The 24,403-nt window shown below is 40.1% G+C and overlaps 2 protein-coding genes across 2 annotated transcripts in view; one reads left to right on the forward strand and one right to left on the reverse strand.

The window, feature by feature from the left end:
• Positions 1–15,230, forward strand: part of ddx56 (DEAD (Asp-Glu-Ala-Asp) box helicase 56) — a 20,043-nt gene extending 4,813 nt beyond the window's left edge. Inside the window, exons 4-14 of the mRNA XM_062030786.1 lie at positions 1,605–1,775; positions 1,902–1,992; positions 2,075–2,316; positions 3,439–3,612; positions 8,674–8,787; positions 8,855–8,949; positions 9,027–9,100; positions 14,446–14,535; positions 14,615–14,720; positions 14,798–14,895; positions 15,026–15,230. Coding sequence (XP_061886770.1) covers positions 1,605–1,775; positions 1,902–1,992; positions 2,075–2,316; positions 3,439–3,612; positions 8,674–8,787; positions 8,855–8,949; positions 9,027–9,100; positions 14,446–14,535; positions 14,615–14,720; positions 14,798–14,895; positions 15,026–15,079 — 1,309 coding nt within the window. The 3' untranslated portion in view covers positions 15,080–15,230. The remainder of the gene's footprint in view (positions 1–1,604; positions 1,776–1,901; positions 1,993–2,074; positions 2,317–3,438; positions 3,613–8,673; positions 8,788–8,854; positions 8,950–9,026; positions 9,101–14,445; positions 14,536–14,614; positions 14,721–14,797; positions 14,896–15,025) is intronic.
• Positions 14,996–22,406, reverse strand: aebp1a (AE binding protein 1a). Its single transcript, XM_062030784.1, has 20 exons — positions 22,009–22,406; positions 20,548–20,763; positions 20,397–20,471; positions 20,125–20,169; positions 19,974–20,033; positions 19,832–19,900; positions 19,527–19,604; positions 19,322–19,431; positions 19,106–19,245; positions 18,786–18,870; positions 18,553–18,697; positions 18,394–18,473; positions 18,083–18,206; positions 17,767–17,963; positions 17,512–17,685; positions 17,309–17,434; positions 16,996–17,239; positions 16,761–16,900; positions 16,314–16,413; positions 14,996–16,239 (listed from the first exon to the last, which is right to left on the reverse strand). Exons 1-20 carry the CDS (start codon positions 22,208–22,210, stop codon positions 15,662–15,664), a joined length of 2,988 nt encoding a protein of 995 aa, XP_061886768.1. The 5' UTR covers positions 22,211–22,406; the 3' UTR covers positions 14,996–15,661.
• Positions 22,407–24,403: the final 1,997 nt, after the last annotated feature.

The following is a 24,403-nucleotide window of genomic DNA, read 5'->3' on the forward strand; positions in this document are numbered from 1 at the left end:
ATCAAACACTTAACAATAACCTCTTAAAATCAGGGTGCAAAGATAAGGAACATATAAGAAATACTTAAAGTGCAACAAGTGTGAAGATGTAAACATGGAGAAACCTTAGAAGTTTTCTGCAAGTTTCGTGCCAGGAAGTTACGGCTTTGCTCAAAAGGGTGAGTGCGGCTGAGGTGGTGTGGTCTTGGTGGGGCGAGTGCCTTGCATCATTTACAGACCGCATTAGGGCTGGACGATAATGGCAAAAATAATAATCATGATTATTTTGAGTTGTATTTTAATCATGATTAATAACACAATTATTTATTAATTTGGAAGCATGAGAGTTTGTTGTACCACCAAAACTCAACTTTAAATATCGTTTAAAAACCTGGCTATAAATTAGTAACAATTAAACCACAACAAGTAAAATCATATTAATAGGAATAACAATACATTTAAATAACAATAGCAATATAAACAATAACATTTAGTTTTTCCATTTTAATTGTTTTTCATTCCGTTTTTTTTACTTTTACGCCTATTTTATTTGTAAAAATAAAATTTGATAAAATGTTTGTTAATTAAATACACAAATCCTCACATTTATTGGTGCAATACATCTTTGGACAATTTTGACCAGTATTTTAGGTCAAAGCATAGTCGATCAATAAGTGCTTTACGTACATTTTGCTTGTGTACCTTTTTTGAAACTAGTTTCCGTATTGCACCCACTGTTCCTCTGCTGCTAAGAATGCACCACAGAAGATGGGTGATTCATCAGATGCATTTTTAAAAAAGTTTATTTATTTATTTATTTATTTATTTATTTTTTAAACACAAGCTGCTGTTTTTGTTTTATTTCAGTATGCACAGCAGAAAACTGGGCAGATATAGCTACACCAGATACATTTAATTTAATTTAAAAACTGTACTTTAATTGTAATTGATAATTTTAATGGAACAGCAAGTACAAAAAGGCCTGGAAATTTATATTTTTTGTATCGAAAAAATATCTAACCGGGACACTAAAATATTGGACCGAACCGTGAATTTTGTGTGATTTACAATTAGTTTTGTACTAGAACAATTACAAGACACCTGGAGGTCAAACTTTGCTTGCATTGCATGCAGAAGGGCCCTGGGCCTGTGAACACAACACCACTACACCCAAAGACAATGGGCATATACACAAACACACTCCCCACCCAACTCCCCCCCTCCCCCCTCTGTTGCAAGTTGTTGTGATTATATGTAACATGTTTATGTGTGCTATGGCAAATGAGGTTTTTTCCCTTGGACTCAGTCTGGACCCCCTCCCGAGGGTCCAGCCTTCGACTGATATTTTTTACTCTTCCCCCCTTTCCCAATATCACCTTTTTCCCACCTTTTTAAGGAGCGCCGTAGGTGGCTGGTCCGTTGGCAGTCCCGTCTTGTCTGCCTGTAACGTATGTCTGCTCTTAGTGGGACTGTGCCCAAAATGTAATTTCAGTTCTTATGTGTCTTGTACATGTTAAAGAATGGACAATAATAAAGCATCCTGAATCCATCCTGAAAGTCTTTAGGGATCATAGCTATTACACGATTAATATGCCACTTCCTGGATGTTCTTTCCGTCTGGACAGACCCATCTTAATGGAAAAGCCCGACGTGGTTGTGGGGACGCCGTCGCGTGTGTTGGCCCACGTCACTGCACAAAACCTGGTCCTGCACTCGTCGCTGGAGATGCTGGTGGTGGACGAGGCCGACCTGCTGTTCTCCTTTGGCTTTGAAGCCGACCTGAAGAACCTGCTGTGGTGAGAGAAGACCCACGACTGTCATGGTTTAATTTTTATAGTCAAGTTTATGTTCCTAGTGAATGTGATAATAATAATAATAGATGCACTCATACAGACACAAGTTAAGTGTGACTCTTGTTGCAGCCACTTGCCAAAGATCTACCAGTCCTTCCTCATGTCCGCAACCTTCAGTGAGGATGTTCAAGCCCTAAAGGAACTCCTGCTGCATAATCCAGTAAATCCTCTCTCAATCATGACTTTTGCACTGTGCTGCGCCGCCTCTGGTCTGACTGTGTGGTGAACGTCGCCCCCTGCAGGTGACTCTGAAGCTGCAAGGCTCTCAGCTGCCAGATGCCAGCCAGCTGCAGCAGTACACCGTCAAGTGTGAGGAGGAGGACAAGTTCCTGCTCATTTACACGCTACTCAAGCTCCGGCTGGTTCAGGGAAAGTCACTGCTATTTGTGAGCGATGTGGAACGATGCTACCGCCTTAAGCTCTTCTTGGAACAGTTCAGTATTCCGGCCTGCGTGCTCAACTCCGAGTTGCCCATTCAGTCCAGGTAAGACACCACCACTGGTTCTAGCTGTCTATATATATATATATATACTACCGTTCAAAAGTTTGGGGTCACCCAAACAATTTAGTGGAATAGCCTTCATTTCTAAGAACAAGAATAGACTGTCGAGTTTCAGATGAAAGTTCTCTTTTTCTGGCCATTTTGAGCGTTTAATTGACCCCACAAATGTGATGCTCCAGAAACTCAATCTGCTCAAAGGAAGGTCAGTTTTGTAGCTTCTGTAACGAGCTAAACTGTTTTCAGATGTGTGAACATGATGGCACGAGGGTTTTCTAATCATCAATTAGCCTTCTGAGCCAATGAGCAAACACATTGTACCATTAGAACACTGGAGTGATAGTTGCTGGAAATGGGCCTCTATACACCTATGTAGATATTGCACCAAAAAGCAGACATTTGCAGCTAGAATAGTCATTTACCACATTAGCAATGTATAGAGTGTATTTCTTTAAAGTTAAGACTAGTTTAAAGTTATCTTCATTGAAAAGTACAGTGCTTTTCCTTCAAAAATAAGAACATTTCAATGTGACCCCAAAGTTTTGAACGGTAGTGTGTGTATATATATATATATATATATATATATATATTAGGGCTGCAACAACTAATCGATTAAAATCGATTATAAAAATAGTTGCCGATTAATTTAGTCACCGATTCGAAGGATCTATGCTATGCGCATGCGCGGAGGCTTTTTTTTTATTTATTTTTTTTATTTTTTTTAAATAAACCTTTATTTATGTACAAACAGCTGAGAAACAATAATCAGAATAAGTATGGTACCAGTATGCTGGGTTTTTTTCAATAAAATACTGGAAAGGACAGAAATGTAGTTTGTCTTTTTTATCCGATTATTAATCGAAGTAGTAATCGACAGATTAATCGATTATCAAATTAATCGTTAGTTGCAGCCCTAATTTATATATATATATATATATATATATATATATATATATATATATATATATATATATATATATATATATATATATCTCGACCCCCCTCAGTACCTCCACGGACCGCCTGTTGAAGACCTCTCCTCTAGAGCACACGTGGCGACATAGAGAAGCATGCATATGTTGTATTGTAGTGTTGTATGTGTTGCAGGTGTCACATCATCTCACAGTTCAATCAAGGCTTCTACGACTACATCATCGCCACAGACGAGCGCGGTCTGGCCGAGCCTGCTGTTACGTCGCAGCCAGCTGGTACGTCGCAGCCTGCGGGCACGTCGCAGCCTGCAGGCAAAGGCAAAAAGAAGAAGAAGAAGAAGGGGGGAAAGTAAGTTTCATTTTGATGACATGCTAATAACTCTTGCGTCAGGTTTAAGGTTTTTAGGAATTAATCATTAGTATTATTTGTTGTGTAAATAGCAACTGCCTGAGGCCTCGCCTGCCTTTTTGAAGCTGAATAATTGTACATAATTACATTTAACTTTGTTTGAATTATACGTCGTTTATAGAAGGTTTCAATTCACATGTTAGCGATTTTCACAGTCAAAAATGCAATATTTCCCTGCTCGGATATCAGTAATGGGCAGGCTAGTAAGTAGTAAGCTAAGCTACAAGTTACTCTCGATTAAATGTAGCTAAGCTACAGGGGAAGCTATCCCCAGTGAATTGTAGCATGCTACACTACAAGCTACATGGCAAAAGTAGCTTACAAATATTACTATTAACTGTCATTTAGCTGGGTGCACCATACAACTACCTCTAGGGGTCCCCACACCCCACTGTATTTAGTTTGCCTTTTCTTTGGCCTACTCCTAAAAAGTTATTTATTTTCTCTACCTACAGTGAAGAAAACAGCATCTTTCTATATCTTGACAAAATAAAAAACAATGACTTGTGTGTTGTTTGGGAACAGTTGGTAATGGTTATGTGCAGTAAAACTTTTCCTGAAATCATTCCAAGTGTGTTCCTAAATTTGTGTTGGACGTCTTAGAGGAAGAGAGCAGTAATGATTTTGGTTTACAGAGTAAACAACTACAAACCAAGGTTTTGAACATTGTTTTCTCTAAACGCATAAATGTGTCTAAATATGGCCAAAGACACGCATTATTGTGAGTTTCCTGCACGTCGTCTTATTTTTTGAGTGGTCAGCTTGAAGCGTCCCTCTATCTCCGACTCCCTGGTCGTCATATGATATAAGTGCGTGTCTGTTATGATTTTGCTTCCTGGTTTCGATGACCCCTCTTATGCTGCCAATGTTTCGCCCTAACCTTAGCCCAGGGGTCACCAACCTTTTTGAAAGCAAGAGCTACTTCTTGGGTACTGATTAAAGCGAAGGGCTACCAGTTTGATACACACTTAAAGGCCTACTGAAAGCCACTACTACCGACCACGCAGTCTGATAGTTTATATATCAATGATGAAATCTTAACATTATAACACATGCCAATACGGCCGGGTTAACTTATAAAGTGACATTTTAAATTTGCCGCTAAACTTCCGGTTCGAAACGCCTCTGCGGATGACGTATGCGCGTGACGTAGCCCGGCGAACACGGGTATGCCTTCCACATTGAAGCCGATATGAAAAAGCTCTGTTTTCATTTCATAATTCCACAGTATTCTGGACATCTGTGTTCGTGAATCTGTTTCAATCATGTTCATTGCATTATGGAGAAGGAAGCCAAGCAAGCAAAGAAGAAAGTTGTCGGTGCGAAATGGACGTATTTTTCGAACGTAGTCAGCCACAACAGTACACAGCCGGCGCTTCTTTGTTTACATTCCCGAAAGATGCAGTCAAGATGGAAGAACTCGGATAACAGAGACTCTAACCAGGAGGACTTTTGATTTGGATACACAGACGCCTGTAGAGAACTGGGACAACACAGACTCTTACCAGGATTACTTTGATTTGGATGACAAAGACGCAGACGTGCTACTGTGAGTATGCAGCTTTGGCTTTTTTTTGCGTATGTACGTAACTTTTTTAAAATATATAAGCTTTATGAACCTTGGGTTAGGTGAACGGTCTTTTGGGCTGAGTGATTGTGTGTGTTGATCATGTGTTTGAATTGTATTGGCGTGTTCTATGGAGCTAGGAGCTAGCAGAGGAGCTAGCATAACACATACCGTACCTACGTGCGCGTCACGTACGTAACTTTTTAAAAATATATAAGCTTTATGAACCTTGGGTTAGGTGAACGGTCTTTTGGGCTGAGTGATTGTGTGTGTTGATCAGGTGTTTGAATTGTATTGGCGTGTTCTATGGAGCTAGGAGCTAGCAGAGGAGCTAGGAGCTAGCATAACAAACACGCAGGTGTTATTATGCAGGATTAATTTGTGGCATATTAAATATAAGCCTGGTTGTGTTGTGGCTAATAGAGTATATATATGTCTTGTGTTTATTTACTGTTGTAGTCATTCCCAGCTGAATATCAGGTACCGTGAGTATGCAGCCTTGGCTGCTAAACATTCGATAACTTGACCGTATGTGCGCGTCACGTACGTAACTTTTTAAAAATATATAAGCTTTATGAACCTTGGGTTAGGTAAACGGTCTTTTGGGCTGAGTGATGGTGTGTGTTGATCAGGTGTTTGAATTGTATTGGCGTGTTCTATGGAGCTAGGAGCTAGCAGAGGAGCTAGGAGCTAGCATAACAAACACGCAGGTGTTTTTATGCAGGATTAATTTGTGGCATATTAAATATAAGCCTGGTTGTGTTGTGGCTAATAGAGTATATATATGTCTTGTGTTTATTTACTGTTGTAGTCATTCCCAGCTGAATATCAGGTCACCCCCGGCTCTCACAGCATCTTCCCTATCTGAATAGCTTCAACTCCCCACTAGTCCTTCACTTGCACTTTACTCATCCACAAATCTTTCATCCTCGCTCAAATTAATGGGGAAATTGTCGCTTTCTCGGTCCGAATCTCTCTCACTTCATGCGGCCATCATTGTAAACAATAGGGAACTTTGCGTATATGTTCAACTGACTACGTCACGCTACTTCCGGTAGGGGCAAGCCTTTTTTTTATCAGATACCAAAAGTTGCAATCTTTATCGTCGTTGTTCTATACTAAATCCTTTCAGCAAAAATATGGCAATATCGCGAAATGATCAAGTATGACACATAGAATAGATCTGCTATCCCCGTTTGAATAAAAAAAATTCATTTCAGTAGGCCTTTAAATAAATTGCCAGAAATAGCCAATTTGCTCAATTTAAGTTTAACTCTATGTTACTATTAATAATTAATGATATTTACACTTAATTGAACGGTTTAAAAGAGGAGAAAACACAAAAAAAATTACAATTAAATTTTGAAACATAGTTTATCTTCAATTTCGAATCTTTAAAATTCAAAATTCAACCGAAAAAAAGAAGAGAAAAACTAGCTAATTCGAATCTTTTTGAAAAAATTAAAAAAAGAATTTATGGAACATCATTAGTAATTTTTCCTGATTAAGATTAATTTTAGAATTTTGATGACATGTTTTAAATAGGTTAAAATCCAATCTACACTTTGTTAGAATATATAACAAATTGGACCAAGCTATATTTCTAACAAAGACAAATCATTATTTCTTCTAGATTTTCCAGAACAAAAATTTTAAAAGAAATTCAAAAGACTTTTAAATAAGATTCAAATTTGATTCTACAGATTTTCTAGATTTGCCGGAATAATTTTTTTGAATTTTAATCATAATAATAATAATAATGGATTAGATTTATATAGCGCTTTTCTAGACACTCAAAGCGCTTCACAGAGAAGTGAGAACCCATCATTCATTTTTACAACTCATTCATTCATCATTCATTCTCCGGTGTGAGCGGCACCGGGGGCAAGGGTGAAGTGTCCTGCCCAAGGACACAACGGCAGCGATTTTTGGATGGTAAGAGGCGGGGAGCGAACCTGCAACCCTCAGGTTTCTGGCAAGGCCGCTCTACCCACTACGCCATGCCGCCCCAATAATAAGTTTGAAGAAATATTTCACAAATATTCTTTGTCGAAAAAACAGAAGCTAAAATGAAGAATTAAATTGAAATGTATTTATTATTCTTTACAATAAAAAAAATAAATTTACTTGAACATTGATTTAAAATGTCAGGAAAGAAGAGGAAGGAATTTAAAAGGTATATGTGTTTAAAAATCCTAAAACCATTTTTAAGGTTGTATTTTTTCTCTAAAATTGTCTTTCTGAAAGTTATAAGAAGCAAAGAAAACAAATTAATGAATTTATTTAAACAAGTGAAGACCAAGTCTTTAAAATATTTTCTTGGATTTTCAAATTCTATTTGAGTTTTGTCTCTCTTAGAATTAAAAATGTCGAGCAAAGCGAGACCAGCTTGCTAGTAAATAAATAACATTTAAAAAATAGAGGCGGCTCACTGGTAAGTGCTGCTATTTGAGCTATTTTTAGAACAGGCCAGCGGGCTACTCATCTGGTCCTTACGGCTACCAGGTGCCCGCGGGCATATATACACTTGGTGACCCCTGCCTTAGCCAATTGTGACTCATCATACAAACACCAACCAATCATCATGGATTTTCACCGTATGTATGGATGGTCATTGTATTTTCTCAATAGATATATTTTTTTGGCCTGGATTCGCAGTCCATTTTCTCTCTTTGTAGCTTGTAGCTTTGATGTAAGCCACCTCGCTACATGGCTCTTAAAGTAGCTAAACTACAGTAATGCTACTCGTTCAAAAAGTAGCTAAGCTACCGCCAAGCTACTGGAAAATGTAGTTAAGCTACGTAGCTTAGCTACATGTAGCTTGTTACTGCCCATCACTGTCGGATTTTAGGTTTCTGTTTGAATTAAAGTCCAACGTGTTTATCCATTATGTCAAAATGGAAAAAGTAGGTGTACAGTAGAGCTGCAGCTATCAATTATTTTAATAATCTATCGATTAGTTTGTTTCATTAATCAAGTAGTCGGATGAAACACATTTTATAGCCTCAATGTATATTTTAGGGAAAATAGTTGAAACAATTTTTCCGCTAGCGTACCCTTCATTCTTTTTTCTAATAAATGCACATAATCAACATTGAAAGTGCACTTTTAACATGTATGCATTAATAAAAATTGGGGGGAAAAAATTGAAATCTTCACCAAATCTGAATATTTGAATATCTGCAGTTTGGACTTATTGAACGAGTAGTTGTAGCAATGGAATACAAATGGAAGCTTTGTTAATCGGATGAATCAATTTAATTAAATAGTTGTTGCAGCCCAAGTGTAGATACACATGTGAGGTTGAACTGACAAAAAAGGAACAACCAAAGCGAGATAAACAGTTTTTAAGGTGAAATATGCAGAAGCGACACTGGAGGTTTAATGACCCGCCAGATGTTTTCACTCTAACTCTTGACGTGTGCTCTTAAAAGCAATAAAGATAAGGAATATGGAGTCTCCAGAGGCGTCGACTTCCAGAATGTGGCCAATGTCATCAACTTTGATTTCCCTGTGACCATCGAGTCTTACATCCATCGAGTCGGAAGGTAAAAACGTTCAGTAACCTGTGATGAAGACTTGAGGATGGAAAGTTGACGATGGATTTTCTGGCAGGACGGCGAGAGCAGATAACCCGGGGACGGCCTTGTCCTTCATCTGTCACTCTGAGCTGGCTTTGCTGAAGGACGTGGAGGAGGTCCTGACAGGAGGTAACGACACGCGCTTCTCTTCTGGTTGGTCACCGAACATTTCAAAGCGTTAATGAACATGATGAAACTGTCTGCAGATAGCGCGGAATCCGCCCTGAAACCGTACGAGTTCAAGATGGAAGTCATCGAGGGCTTCAGATACAGATGCAGGGTAAGTCCAGCAGGATGGATGCATGCTTCGTCTTAGGCCAGGGGTCTCAAATTCACTCTACCTGGGGTTCGCTTGGAGGTAGAGTCTTCAGAATTTAAGTATAGGTAGAGTGGAAAAACAAGTTGACTTTATATGCTTAATTGTGTTTCATTGTATCCATTAAACCATATCCAGTTGTAAAGTATATGAAGATACTGTCTTAACATCACAAAATGCCACAAATTCAGTCAGCCATTTTGAATGTAATGCTCCGAACGTCTTCAGTAATTGCCGTAGATTGACGTCACTGGGTTAACACTTCTACACTCTGACCATGTTATCAGAACAGTCATATTTGGAATACGCAAAAATTAGAGAGAGATGTGCTTTCTATCATTCAAAATCGCTATAATAAGACATGAACACATATGTTTTGCTTTTTTTATGCATTGTAAGTCGTAAATAAATACATACATAAATAGGCCGTCAATGGGGGCTCTCTATTTCGCCCACAAAACCCTCTAAATAACCATCCAAAACCCGCCAACAATACTCTATATACATATCGTGACCTGAATATTAACAAAATATTAGCGATGTTGTTATAAGCGCTAATGCAGACAAACTATTTTAAGCGGCGGATTGATTAATTATTCTACCTTATTTCAATTATTGTGCAGAAATATGGGGAAATACATATCACAGCAACATAATGCCTTTATTTCTTTCGCAGAAAAGAGTAATTCATATTATTTTTACAGTAGGATATAGAGACCACACAAATCCACTCATTAGGTCAGGATTATTATAACTAAAAGATATTGTAGAATTGCATACTCTATTAGTGATGTTCAAAGCTAGAAATAAAGTTCTTCCGAAGGACTTACAAAAGTTATTTGTGTTCACGTCTGAAGATGAGAACCACAGAAGTATGACTTTAAACATCCAAGAGTGTGAACAAATTTGAAACAAATGTGCTTGTCTGTTTCTGGTGTGAAAGCATGGAATTCTCTAAAGAAAGACTTAAAAAGTTGCAAGAATATCTTTAAATTTAAAAAGACTTAACAAAAAGAGACAACTGGAATTATATCAAACTGATTTTTGACTTTGATTGGACGTGTCATTGTGAAAATGCTTAAACGAAAATTAAAAAGTAAGTTGGAGTTCAGGTGTTGGTGGAGGGAACAGTGATAAAGTCATCTAAAATAATTTGTGTTAAAAAGGGGCCAGATAAATATAAGAATATTATTCTTCCATCTGCTCCTTTCTGATCATGGAAATGTATAATAAACAAAAAGCAATGAAAGGGTCAACTGTACGTGGCTTGTATATATGCATTTTCATGAAAGGAATAAAAAGAAATGATGATGATAACACACAGCTAAGTAACCCTCTGCTGATTTACTGTGAGCTCGGAGCGATGTCCTGCTGCTCCTGCATCATCGTGTCTCGGCTCATCAAAGTTATTCTAGTTTATAAATCATGCCTCTCATCTGGATATTAGGATGATTTAGCCATTAATCTAGAAGTTGTTCATCTGTGACATTCAATTTATACCCAGAGATGGAGACAAACACAAACAACCGAAGACACTTTGTGTGCATCATGATTAATTCTTTATATAAACGGGAAGATATGGACAACCTATCAGTTGTCATCGAAGTGAGAGCAGACATTGTACAGTATGCTAACGTTGCATTATGTTCGTAGTTTATATTTCTTGTTCAGCACGTAGCAATACTGCTACATGATGCTTAGTGTTTCACTAAAGCTAGATCTGTTTAGCAGAGCGCTCATCCTCCTTACATTCAGGATCAACAATATACATTTCTGGATCATAATTTTTCTCAAAGTAATCATTGTTGGCTCTCACAAAGTCTGCATGATTTGCATTGATGTTTGTGGGGAAGGGATCTGTGGTTTCTAACTCTACGTCACGCAATGACGTGTCTGGCTAGCTCATTATCTGTCAAAATGGCTCAGGTATCTCTGTGAGATCGGTACTATTTTGATCATACCTATTTACTCACAAACATTGTAAGTCTTTCGATGTCATTCATCAGATATGTATATAGTATTTTACTTACTTACTTTACTATAGAGGCAACTTGTTTTCCACTCTGCTGGTACTTTAAGTTAAACACTAAATTGGTAATCTACATCTACCAAAAGCTATAGTGACCCGCAGCTAAGGTAGGGAATTACTGCTACTAGTGGAGGATAATAAACCACTTCGGTTACTCTTAATGTGTACTCTGAGCAACAATTTACCAAAAATGTGCCAAAAAAGCATGCTGGGAGTTAGCGTAGCATCATTGTTATTCGCAGTCCATTAAAATTAATTAGCGAGGCTGTCGAAATATACTGTACTTGTGGCGACAAGTAAATTATTATATAGTAAACACTAGGGATGTCCGATAATGGCTTTTTGCCGATATCCGATATTCCGATATTGTCCAACTCTTTAATTACCGATACCGATATCAACCGATATATACAGTCGTGGAATTAACCCATTATTATGCCTAATTTGGACATCCAGGTATGGTGAAGATAAGGTACTTTAAAAATTTTTTATAAAATAAGATAAATAAATTAAAAACATTTTCTTGAATAAAAAGCAAAGTAAAACAATATAAAAACAGTTACATAGAAACTAGTAATTAATGTAAATTAGTAAAATTAACTGTTAAAGGTTAGTACTATTAGTGGAGCAGCAGCACGCACAATCATGTGTGCTTACGGACTGTATCCCTTGCAGACTGTATTGATATATATTGATATATAATGTAGGAAGCAGAATATTAATAACAGAAAGAAACAACCCTTTTGTGTGAATGAGTGAGGGAGGTTTTTTGGGTTGGTGCACTAATTGTAAGTGTATCTTGTGTTTTTTATAGGGATGTCCGATAATGGCGTTTTGCCGATATCCGATATTCCGATATTGTCCAACTCTTTAATTACCGATACCGATATCAACCGATACCGATATCAACCGATATATACAGTCGTGGAATTAACACATTATTATGTCTAATTTGGACAACCAGGTATGGTGAAGATAAGGTACTTTTTTTAAAAATTAGTAAAATAAGATAAATAAATTAAAAACATTATCTTGAATAAAAAAGAAAGTACAACAATATAAAAACAGTTACATAGAAACTAGTAATGAATGAAAATTAGTAAAATTAACTGATAAAGGTTAGTACTATTAGTGGACCAGCAGCACGCACAATCATGTGTGCTTACGGACTGTATCCCTTGCAGACTGTATTGATATATATTGATATATAATGTAGGAACCAGAATATTAATAACAGAAAGAAACAACACTTTTGTGTGAATGAGTAAATGGGGGAGGGAGGTTTTTTGGGTTGGTGCACTAATTGTAAGTGTATCTTGTGTTTTTTATGTTGATTTGATAAAAATAAAAAAATTATAAAAAATTAAAAAAACTATACCGATAATTTAAAAAAACGATACCGATAATTTACTATATTGCATTTATCGGCATCTCTATTAAACACTGACTTATTTTGTATAAAGTTGCTGAAGTTATGTGTTTAGAGTCATGTTAGTTGTTTATTATTTCCCATATAGGGATGTAACAATATGAACATTTCATATCACGGTTGTGACTAGGGATGTCCGATAATATCGGCCTGCCGATATTATCGGCTGATAAATGCGTTAAAATGTAATATCGGAAATTATCGGTATCGTTTTTTTTATTATCGGTATCGTTTTTTTTTTTTTGTTTTTTTTTTTTTTTTTTTGTTTTGTTTTTATTAAGTCAACATAAAAAACACAAGATACACTTACAATTAATGCACCAACCCAAAAAACCTCCCTCCTCATTCACACAAAAGGGTTGTTTCTTTCTGTTATTAATATTCTGGTTCCTACATTATATATCAATATATATCAATACAGTCTGCAAGGGATACAGTCCGTAAGCACACATGATTGTGCGTGCTGCTGGTCCACTAATAGTACTAACCTTTAACAGTTAATGTTACTCATTTTCATTAATTACTAGTTTCTATGTAACTGTTTTTATATTGTTTTACTTTCTTTTTTATTCAAGAAAATGTTTTTAATTTATTTATCTTATTTTATTTTATTTTTTTATTTTTTTTAAAGTACCTTATCTTCACCATACCTGGTTGTCCAAATTAGACATAATAATGTGTTAATTCCACGACTGTATATATCGGTTGATATCGGTATCGGTTGATATCGGTATCAGTAATTAAAGAGTTGGACAATATCGGAATATCGGATATCAGCAAAAAGCCATTATCGGACATCCCTAGTTGTGACCAAAAAAATCACGGGTCTCATTATCATCGCATAATTGTTGAATGTGCTCAAAAAGTACTTATACACACACTGAAACCTTTTGACCAATTTTTTATGGAGACACACTTTTAGAAAACTCACTATTGTTTTGTCTTTCTAATGTTTCATTGATAGTGTTTTAGTCTTACTATTAATGTTTCAATGGCTAAGCTTTTATTGTTTTAAATATTGTTTTGTACTGCGGAGCTTTAAAATGTATTTAAATGAAAAGTGTATTACCAATAAAATGTAGTATTATTTAACGTTTCAACGTTGTCCTACTCTGTTCAGCAGTCCGTCTTTTTCCCTTTGAGTAAATAACAATCACACTGAGAGAGCACAGTAGGTTCAATGTGCACAATTGAATAGCTTAGTTGCTCAGACAGCAATGTGTTTTATATACATTTAGATTGAGGTATGTTGTTTCTTAAAGGGAAAAGTTGTCAATGTCTCTCGTTTTAATTTTAGCATTTAAGCTAGCGAGCTGGCGCCAGTCAGTCCGTGACTTTATCAAAGTGCAGATTTTCAATTTAAAACAGTAATACTAACCGCCGTGAGTTTTACCGCTGTTATCATTATTACCATTTATTGTTACGTCCCCATCCATAGCGGTGGTTTCCCTGTATGTTTATTGTCATCTTTGTGTTTTTTGTAGTAAGTTAGTGTTCTGTCTAGTGGGATGGAAGATGGCTACAATATATATAAGTATTAGCTGCACAGGCCACATTTATACTGCAGTTAAGTGGGGGCCACAAGATATGATCCTGCGGGCTGCAAGTGGACCATGTGTGAGGAGTTTCAGACCCCTGTCTTAGGCTATGTTAAGAACATAAAACTTACTGAAGCAGAAATATGGTAACACCGAGGAGGTTTTTAAGTCAATGATGGTTGGTCATGTGACAAGCAGACATGATTCCTTTAAAATTGCTTTGCTACTTTGCGATTTGACTTGTCCTTAAATCGGCCTTTGCTTGTTGGCTTTTGTGAACTGATCATTATTTTGGGATTGTTTCCTGATGTAGGATGCGATGCGTTCAGTGACCAAGCAGGCGGTTAAAGAAGCCAGACTAAAAGAGATCAAAAGGGAGCTGCTCAACTCGGAGAAGCTGAAGGTGAGTGACGGATGCTAAACATAAAGACAAGGAAAACATAGTAGGCGGGTTCTGATTGTCCGCCTGTGCTGTCTATCAGACATACTTTGAGGACAACCCCAGAGACCTGCAGCTCCTCAGACATGACAAAGCTCTCCACCCTGCTGTAATCAAGCCTCACCTGAAAAACATACCCGATTACCTCAGTGAGTGCATGTTAGCTTGTGAGCACGTTAGCATGTTAATCTTCATGGCTGAAGTCCTCTACTATGACCTGATCTAGTTCCTGAAGCTATGAGGGGATTCATTGGTTCTTGGTCGGACAGGAGGAGGAGGAAGGACAGGTATACACCACATGGCGTCACCAAGAGCAATTTCAAGGTAAGCCACACAATAACTCTTTGTCACCCTCCCAGAAAGTAAGGAGCAAATGAAGCATTTTTATTTTTTAACTACACAAAGGAACCTTGAAAGTAATTTGAAGCTGAACCCTGTTTTGCTTTGCTTGTAGAACAACAAAGGCAACAACCCTCTGAAGACTTTCCGCAGCAAAAAAAGGAAGTGATCAAAAAAGTGAGCCAGTCATGAAGACCTTTTAGATGACAAGCCTCATGAAACAGACTTTTTCGTGTTGATTTCAACCCCCAAAACAGCGGAAATAAACTCGCCATGTTTATTTCCATCCATAATAAACATCTTAAATTTAAGACATTTCAGCCACAGTAGGTCATTGTTTTTTTCAAATCTATTTGTTCTCAAGGTGTTTATTGAATTTAAAAGGCTTTTTTCAGCCTAGTTCAACACAGAGAACATTCGAGAATAAATTCAACTTTCACTGCTTCCGTCTTCTGGAAACATCTTTTTGGTGAGTACACGTAATGTATCGGCAACTGTATATTGTACTATGAAAGTTACATTTAGTTTTAGTGTCTCCTTTGGATGATAATTGTGCTTCAGGTTAACAGCATAAACGATAATACTTGCTATGAACTCATATATCTTGAAGTATCAGTGCTACAGTGTGAAGGTATCTTAAATCCAGAAGGTCTCGGTACTGCTGGATTGAAAACATGGATAGTTGTCAAAGCAGTTGTAATGTAAACCATACTGTAAAATGGTTTAGATTGATTGGGTGCGCCTGTCATTTTCAGTCAATGGTGAATTGAAACGGATAGTCCTCAGTGGGCACCGAGTCAAATATGATGCTGTCAAATGGGTTTTCGGTGGACCAGTTGTCCACAGCAAACCAGGGGTCGTACCAGGAAGTTGTAGTCTCAGTCTTTCGTGTTGTCGTAGTAGAAGTAGTAGTAGTTGTTGGGGTTGGGGTCGTGGTGGTAGCAGGCGTGATGCCGAGGCTGGCTCGTTGCCTCTGCAGACGCAACCGACGGAGACGCAGGATTCGCAGCCGCCTGAGTCGCTCCGCTTTCTGGGCGGCAGCGTGCTCTTCCTCTGGGCTGAGAGTGCTATCCACCGCTGCTGTGCTGCTTGCCGCCGTGGCCTTCACCTTGCTCGTTTTGGTGACTACGCGGATGGGCCGGTTACCGTTAAGCACCAGGATCTCCTTGATGCGGTCCCAGTTGGATTTGGCCAAGGTGAAGCTGCAGGAAGTGGCCCCGGAGTCATAGCCCACCATACACAGTCTGGTCTGAGAGGTGTAGCCGTCCGCTTTTGCCGTCACACGGTATTCTCCGGGATTCAGCAGACGCCAGTAGTCGCCACCCACAGCTGTAATGAGAGACAAGGTCAATCTTTTTACCTCAGATTGAACCGTGAGAGTTTTTCTCATGGCAGAAAGGCACCTGTTATGACATCATGATGTATCCCCTCCACTGATATACTGGCGTTGGCCAGAGGATTTCCCTCCACATCTTTGACCATACCTTTTATCCCACGATTGACCTGGACAAGTACACATAAAGCAAAACCTGAATGTCACTAAGCAATAATCGTAGTTGTCTTATTCACCGGGAAATACATATTGGAAAACATGTCTGGAACCAAATGGAATACTTCTTTGTCTGACTCATGGTATTGTGGAAGTTGGTCAATTAGATTTGACATACTTGTGCTAGCAAAAACAAAGAAACCCTTCCCTCCAATCCAGTCAAGTTTAGTGTGGTTCCTTTAAGCTTCCTCAATCTGAAACTATCAAAACTGATGATTTTAAGCCATCAGTCTAGTCCAGTAGTTTGTATGCACATGTTTTTGTTCTTTTGGCACCCTGATGGTGGCGCTGTGGTCATCACCTGCTCGATAAAGGTCAACAGAGCTTCACGGTTGTTTTCCCACTCCAGGGAAAGTTCGCTCTCGTGTGGGAACTTGTCACATCCCAGGAAGATGGAGAGCTCAAAACAGTTAGTGTGAAGGTAGCTGAAGTCGTTCATACCTGCGGAGGCGAGGTTTAAGGGGGTGGGGTCACACTCAGGATGACTTAAACTGGCAAGCAACTCTTATGCTAATCTTAATGGGAGTAGCACTTACTGCCAACGACGGGCTTCCAGCTGGCCCCGTTGACGATGCCCTGGCTCCTAGTGATGTCGTCCCCGTGACAGGAGCCTCGGTGTGTCTCGGTCATGCTCAGGTGACTGTGAGCATACGACATGGCCAGCCAGCGGAACATCATGTCATCAGGTGTCTCCCTCAGCGCGCCCTCGTTCTGACGCTGGAGGCGGGTCCACGCCTCGTCGGTCATCTCGCTGTTGGTCCAGCGCCTGCTGTCAGTCAGCTTGGAAACAACAAGGCTGTCACAAGGTTGGCAGGCTACCAAGGTCACTTTGCATGTCTCTTTCCTTACCGGAATCTGTGGGCGCTGCATGTCAAAAGGGAACGTGACCAGCTTTTCCCCACCTTGCAGATTAGCTCCTAGCACGAAGGGATTGCGCTCCATCCAGGAAATGATGGCTTTTGTCTCCACAGCGAGCTGAACGAGAGAAAGTGCAGTTTTTGTTTGAACTTCTCATTGGTGCTAAAAAACTGCCTCTACCAAATCGCGCTCACAGATCCATTGAGGAAGTGCTCAGGCATGGGAATGTGATGGTTGGGTACAATGCGAGGTACCCAGCCTCGGTCCTCAGCCCCCCACAAGATGCTGTTGAGGTCTGGAAAGTTCTGGAAGATGTCGTAACCTTCCTCAGTCCAGTGGCCCAGAGCCCAGTTCCCCATCTCGGATCCCTAGAGAAAAGGAAGGACGCTGGCATTAAGTCTGCAACATGGCGCTAAAAGAGTAAAAATGCTTGAACGTCGCCATCATACCGCCTCAAATGCCAGCTCATAAGCATCAGGGTTAAGAGATGGCATCAGGTGAATCCTCACTCCGTCCACCAGGCGGCGCACTCGAGGGTTTTCATCCTTGTACTCCTTGCACAGGAACTGCATTAGTAGGAGGAGGAGCTCACGGCCCAGCGCTTCGTTACCATGGAGACCTGCTGAGTAACGGAATTCTGGTTCTCCTAGGAAAAAAAAGCCCATCAACCAGTTTGTTAGCTTGTCCTGCAACTAAACTCCTTGAAGAAAATGTGGAATATCATTGAGTTCCCGATAAAAATCCAACATGTCAATGTGACGTTACCCATTTCATGCTCGCCAGGATTGTCAGAGATCTCCATAGCATACATCTTCAGACCCTGAGAACTTTTACCAATGTTGTAGATTCTGGTGATGTTGGGACACTCCTCATTAATCACTTTCATCATCTGGAAGACAGAAGTATTTCACTTGGCTTCCTTATTCATAAACTGCTTGGCAAACAACGATCTAACATTTCTTAGACATTTGTGGTAAACTGTCAATTTTTGTCATGTTTTTATTAGTCAAAATAAGTTAAGATGATGAGAACCTTGTTTGTTAGACTGGAGATACTTGTTTTAATGAGAGGCCGACCTGTCTCATGTCCTTGTAGTTGTGATGTCTGAAGTCGAGCTCGTCCGAAGTCTTCACTTCGTTCTCGCTGTGATGGCTGCCTGTAAGGACACAAAGTCGTGCATGGCTGCTCAGAAGATTGTAGATACGTATTGACAGCCGGGGGTTTGTCATACTGACTGGGAAGTTGACAGGCCAGAACCTCAACCCGGAGACACAAGCTGCCGTTCCAGCTCTGAGGTAGGATGCGGAAGTATCGTGCTACCACGGGCCAAGAAAACTGGTTCATGACCGGGGTGTCCTTGTCAACGTTCCCGTAAAACAACTGTATGGAAATAGTCAACCAGACTTCACATGGTGTTCTTTTCTCTGAGGGCACGTTGTCATCAAGTTCTAGTTGACGTTCCACTCACCCATTCAGCGTAGCCATCGTGAAGAACGGTCCAATCACGACTGTCGTTGCTGAAGGCCACAAAGTAGGATGACACAAAGTCCTCGCTGCAAGAATAAATGTACGCAAGATCATCTTTAACCGCAGGGTTGATGTGGACATATTACCACAACAGTTACCATTCCCAAGAAATGATTAGTAGAAGGGACCATCCAAGGCTTTGTTTCAGGAATTCCCTGGCTAGTCAATAGCATTCTTATTTCTTGGCCAGCACTTGGCATTCTTTGGCTACTCCCCAACATTCTCTAGCTTGTCTTTAATATATGCACGTTGTTAACTTACAGCTGCTCAGAGTTTCTTCCCTGTGTGATGACACCCGTGAACTCCACCTCCCGTCGTGCATCCACCTCAAACCAGCTGTTGGTCTCTTCAGACTCTGCGCACCACGCACCCCCGAAAAGATCTTCATCTTTGGCCGAACCCTGAACACGGCTGAGCTTTAGTCCAGTCCGGTGTGGTGTAGCGGTCCAAAGAGGAGTAAGATGTACCGGGTAGTACCTGCATGTTGAGTCGGCCCCTTTGAGCCGAGAAGCCATGAAGAGACTGAGAGGAGGCCAGCAGTTGGTCGTCGTCCACGCGGTGAGACTCCAAACCCAGAGGGGGACATTCTAGAGATGCCATAAATAAGTCTTGTTGCCTTGGTACATGATACACTACTACACTTCATGCATGAAGACGGTCTTCACGATTGTTGTTGTCTTACTTTTGGGTTCCGGCGGCGGGGAAATCTGTCTGAGTCGCTCCTCTTCCTCCTCCTCCCACTTCTTCCTCAGACGTTCGGCTTTAGTGTGTAACGACAAAACAATGTGTCAAGATGTCAGCCAGCACAAACGACTTCCATGTGTGCTGTGCTACATCTTCTCCACAACAAAGGTAAAAAAATGTTTCCTCTCTGGGATCCTACCTTATTTAAAAGGACGTCATGTTGTCATAAACTCATGACAAAGAACACTCATTCAAGTCTTGCTGATTATCTGCTTTCAACCTTCTACAAGTTAAATTCCTGACCTTTCTCAGCTCTTTCTGCCTTTTCCTTGCGGGCAATCTCCTCCTCCTCCTCCTGTTTCTTCTTGGACACTGTCAACAAACGAGGACAAGCTCACATCTGGAATGGTCTCCAACGTTCTCATGATGGGTACATCAGACGTACGGTCGTCGTAGTCGTACTCCTCGTACCAAGGTATCACAAAGGGCATGCTGGTGGTCTCCTCTGCAAGACGAAGCAAAAGGTAAATTATTCTCTCAAAGACTGTAGGCCAAAAAGTGTCTTGTTAATGTACAATAAGACGCTAATATCATACCTGGAATGTACATGATGACCTCAGGAGTTGTCAGCTGCTTTTTATCTAAAGAAAATTCCAACATAATTACTAACACAGACTCCATGGCCATGTAAAGATCTTCTTTCACAGCAGAAGACATACAAGTGCTAACAAAGAGTTCCACCACTAGGGGGTCTGGTTACATATGATATTTCTTTCTTTTAAGGATGACACAGACCCACAAAGATGCTGATGCTGCATCACTGGTACAAACATAATGGTTGATTCTGTAAAGATTCTACTCCACTGACCTGGGACAACCCTAACCAAGTCTGGTTCTTCAGGCTCCTCCCACTTTGGCTGCACCGGGGTCACATGGCTGGTTGCTGTGGAGACCCAAAGACAAGGATGGTGTATTATTGGAGGTAGAACATTCACCTCAGTGGTCATGTTGAAACGTACTTGTATGCCAGCTAGGTTCTGTCAGCGGCTTCAACTCAGGCTGCACCGTAGGGGCCGCTTTAGGTTTTTTGGTGGCTTTGGGTGCCTTGGGTTTCTTGGTGGCTTTGGGTTGTTTGGGCTTCTTGGTAGGCTTTGGAGCTTTGGGCTTTTTGGTGGGCTTTGGGGTTTTCTGCTTCTTTGCCTTGGCCTCCTTCTCCGCCGCCTTCCTGGCTTTGGCTGTACAGGGTTGGGAAGCAGAACGAAGAAGCAATCCATGAATCATAGTCTTTATGGACTTTTAAAACGTCTGCCATCATAAAACCAGACTGAACAATTTGGTTCCAAGGGGCTGAGGTGAGACTCAAGAACTTACTCATCCACTTAGAGACCGCAAGAACTGGATCCAATCTCGACTCAGCAGAATTACAATAACAGAAAAAAAGCCACTGAGAACATGACTCAGCAGTATTACAATTCGCAGAAATAAACCACATAGAACATGACTCTGCATGATTACAATCCACAGAAATAAACCACATAGCACATGACTCTGCATGAATACAATCCACAGAAATAAACCACATAGAACATGACTCGGCATGATTACAATCCACAGAAATAAACCACATAGAACATGACTCTGCATGATTACAATCCACAGAAATAAACCATATAGAACATGACTGCATGATTACAATCCACAGAAATAAACCACATAGAACATGACTCTGCATGATTACAATCCACAGAAATAATCCACATAGAACATGACTCGGCATGATTACAATCCACAGAAATAAACCACATAGAACATGACTCTGCATGATTACAATCCGCAGAAATAAACCACATAGAACATGACTCTGCATGATTACAATCCACAGAAATAAACCACATAGAACATGACTCTGCATGATTACAATTCGCAGAAATAAACCACATAGAACATGACTCTGCATGAATACAATCCACAGAAATAAACCACATAGAACATGACTCGGCATGATTACAATCCACAGAAATAAACCACATAGAACATGACTCCGCATGATTACAATTCACAGAAATAAACCACATAGAACATGACTCTGCATGATTACAATTCGCAGAAATAAACCACATAGAACATGACTCTGCATGATTACAATTCACAGAAATAAACCACATAGAACATGACTCGGCATAATTACAATCCACAGCAATAAACCACATAGAACATGAGCGTGCTGAGATGATTCACCATCATGAGCGTAAACAAACATGGCTGACATGACAGCGTGCTTCCTGCAATGGAAAGTTTGCAACACATGCGTCTCTACGCTTGTGGAAAACTCTTGTGGGACAATTTTCTTTCCGCCGATGCATCTCTTCTGCCTCAATCTTCATGTTTTTCTGGCAAACAAAGCGGGCCGCCAGGACCGGACCGCTACAGTTACCAGCGATTGTGCTGATGCATGCAAGACGACACATGCACCCTCTCACCTGCCGCCACTTCCTCTGGCGTTTTCTTCTTCTTTGGTTTGGGGTTGTCCACGTCTACCGGCCTGCTGGGCTCGTCTGACCTTTCACCTTCCTCCCCCGACCTGACTTTCCTCACCTGAAGCTCGTCCTCCTCCACATCCTGGCGGCCGCAGACGACCACGGCGCACAGGGCGAGGAGAGCCCAGACCAGCAGAACTTTCATGGTGTAGTAGTAGAAGCTTCTGCACGGTTTTCAGCCCTTAGTGAGCTCCTTGAGGACCATCTGAGCAGCAGATGTCCATGAGAGGGAACAAAAAGGTGACAACAACTTCTCAGATGTGAGGGGAGAGAAACCCACAACTGCTTTATTGCTTTAAAGCCTGCGAGCTTCCTCCGCCTCCTTCTCCTCTGGTCTCATCTCTCCCTCATGGCCCTTCACCCCCTTTTCCCCTCACCCTTCCAAGAGCCGAGTGGGAGGAGCTTCTTCCACTGAGACATTCCTAGAGGGGATGGAGCAAAAAGGAAGCGGACCAGACCACATCAGAACTTTAATGAGAGCAAGAACTTCATCTTTAGAATACGTCCAAGTAATCAGAGTACAAAGAGAAAAAGAGTCCAAGCGGACCAGGAAAACCTCGAAGTAGGTTTCCTGGCGCTGGAGCTGAAGACTGAACTGGATGGACTCACTTTAGGACATCAATCACTCGGTTTCCTTCTTAAGGCTCACAATAAACATGCTAGATGGGACAGAGTGAGACATCACACCATGAGAGCCTCTGACTTGCATTAGTTGCTACCGATGCTCCGCCCCATCCCGACAGGCTCCGCCTCCATCGCGTGACCTATTGATGCTTTTATGTAATATCATCTCTCCTTCTCTTTCTTTTCATCATCACTGTGGTCAATTGTTTACTTTGGCCTCCATCTGTTTCTAATTCCTTATCAGGCCAAAGCAAGCCAGACCAGCACAAACCTGCGTTCTGGAACATTCTCTGCTCACTTACTGCAACTTCTCATGTGTTTTCATCTTGGTGATTCATCTTTTTCATCCCCTGAACAACAAGAGACGGCGATAAGTGTCGAAAACGGCGTGTAAATGCTGACGCTCAGCGGAAAATGTGGCATTCTGGGAAAAGAGTGATTTTATTCACGAGTGTTTTGGAAAAGCTGAATATCCTAATGGTTGAGAAATGTGGACGTAGGAAGAAGTGGAATGGAATTTGTTACGGAAAATAGGGAGTTAACAGGAATAGTGGAAAGGTTGGGGTTGTGCAAAGTTGTAGGTTTTTATTAGAGATGTCCGATATATGCGTTAAAATGTAATATCGGAAATTATCGGTTTTTTATTATCGGTATCGTTTTTTTATTTTTTTTTATTTTTTATTAAATCAACATAAAAAACAGAAGATACACTTACAATTAGTGCACCAACCCAAAAAACCTCCCTCCCCTCATTCACACAAAAGGGTTGTTTCTTTCTGTTATTAATATTCTGCTTCCTACATTATATATCAATATATATCAATACTACTTTTGAACGGTAGTGTATATCTGTCCATTTTACGTTTGAACTAGGGATGTCCGATAATATCGGCCTGCCGATATTATCGGCCGATAACTGCGTTAAAATGTAATATCGGAAATTATCGGTATCGTTTTTTTTATTATCTGTATCGTTTTTGTTTGTTTTGTTTTTTATTAAATCAACATAAAAAACACAAGATACACTTAGAATTAGTGGACCAACCCAAAAAACCTCCCTCCCCCCATTTCTTTCTGTTATCAATATTCTGGTTCCTACATTATATATCAATATAAATCAATACAGTCTGCAAGGGATACAGTCCGTAAGCACACATGATTGTGCGTGCTGCTGCTCCTCTAATAGTACTAACCTTTAACAGTTCATTTTACTCATTTTCATTCATTACTAGTTTCTATGTAACTGTTTTTATATTGTTGTACTTTCTTTTTTATTCAAGAAAATGTTTTTAATTTATTTATCTTATTTTACTAATTTTTTTAAAAAGGACCTTATCTTCACCGGTTGTCCAAATTAGGCATAATAATGTGTTAATTCCACGACTGCATATATCGGTTGATATCGGTATCGGTAATTAAAGAATTGGACAATATCGGAATATCGGCAAAAAGCCATTATCGGACATCCCTAGTTTTTATGTTGGAAGGGTTTGTATCCATCCATTTTCTACCGCTTGTCCCTTTTGGGGTGGCTGGAGCCTATCTCAGCTGCATTCGAGCGGTAGGCAGGGTACACCCTGGACAAGTCGCCACCTCATCACAGGGCCATGGTTTGAATCGCCCCCCCCAAAAAAATCTGTTCATTTTGAAAGGGACATTTGTTACTGAAAATGTGGAACTATGTACAAAAGCCAAAAGCCAGTGAAGTTGTCAC

This window comes from Entelurus aequoreus, linkage group LG21, assembly GCF_033978785.1.
Source record: "Entelurus aequoreus isolate RoL-2023_Sb linkage group LG21, RoL_Eaeq_v1.1, whole genome shotgun sequence".
Lineage (NCBI taxonomy): Eukaryota > Metazoa > Chordata > Actinopteri > Syngnathiformes > Syngnathidae > Entelurus > Entelurus aequoreus.

What these genes read in the sequence shown, in the direction of transcription:
- aebp1a (XM_062030784.1), bottom strand. Translation starts at nt 22,210, where the DNA reads ATGAAAGTTCTGCTGGTCTGGGCTCTCCTCGCCCTGTGCGCCGTGGTC. An exon ending in GGCAGAAAGAGCTGAGAAAG is followed by an intron (nt 19,605 to 19,831) that starts GTCAGGAATTTA and finishes TACACACTAAAG; the next exon opens with CCGAACGTCTGAGGAAGAAG. An exon ending in ACATCATGATGTCATAACAG is followed by an intron (nt 16,240 to 16,313) that starts GTGCCTTTCTGC and finishes CTCTCATTACAG; the next exon opens with CTGTGGGTGGCGACTACTGG.